This window comes from Crocuta crocuta, unplaced genomic scaffold (assembly GCF_008692635.1).
Source record: "Crocuta crocuta isolate KB4526 unplaced genomic scaffold, BGI_CrCroc_1.0 scaffold270, whole genome shotgun sequence".
Lineage (NCBI taxonomy): Eukaryota > Metazoa > Chordata > Mammalia > Carnivora > Hyaenidae > Crocuta > Crocuta crocuta.
This window is the reverse complement of record NW_027527569.1, coordinates 2339821-2340178: the sequence shown is the minus strand read 5'-3', so window position 1 is coordinate 2340178 and position 358 is coordinate 2339821. Positions and strand designations below refer to the sequence as shown.

The window sequence follows — 358 nt, the reverse complement described above, 5'->3', positions numbered from 1 at the left end:
CCGCGGGCCCTGCCACCCGCCAGCCCGCGGATAGGCCCGGGAGCGCCTGGCCTGCTTTTGTGTAGGCCCATCTGGCCGTGGGAGCGCCGCCCCCTTGACGGCCGAGTTCCAGGCCCGCAACCCTGCGGCGGCTACCCTCCTGCGGCGCGGCCCCTCATCCCGGCGAGCGCGGCGGTGGTGTGGGCCATGGATTAAGAAGGAGGCGGCGTGGGAGGAGGAAGATGGCGGCTGGCAAGAGCGGCGGCAGCGCAGGGGAGATTACTTTTCTGGAAGGTACACCTATTTCTGCCCTTGCAGGGGGTGGGGTGGGGAAATGCAGGAAAGTGTGGCCCCCTGGTCTGCGGATATTCAGTTATTC

General features: G+C 67.9%; 1 protein-coding gene across 6 annotated transcripts in view; it reads left to right on the top strand.

Moving 5' to 3' along the window:
* Positions 1–6: 6 nt before the first annotated feature.
* Positions 7–358, top strand: part of SENP6 (SUMO specific peptidase 6) — a 109310-nt gene continuing 108958 nt past the window's right edge. For all 6 annotated transcript variants that reach the window (XM_077770200.1, XM_077770191.1, XM_077770213.1 and 3 more), the window contains exon 1: positions 7–273. In XM_077770200.1, the coding sequence (XP_077626326.1) occupies positions 222–273 (52 nt within the window). In that variant the 5' untranslated portion in view covers positions 7–221. The remainder of the gene's footprint in view (positions 274–358) is intronic.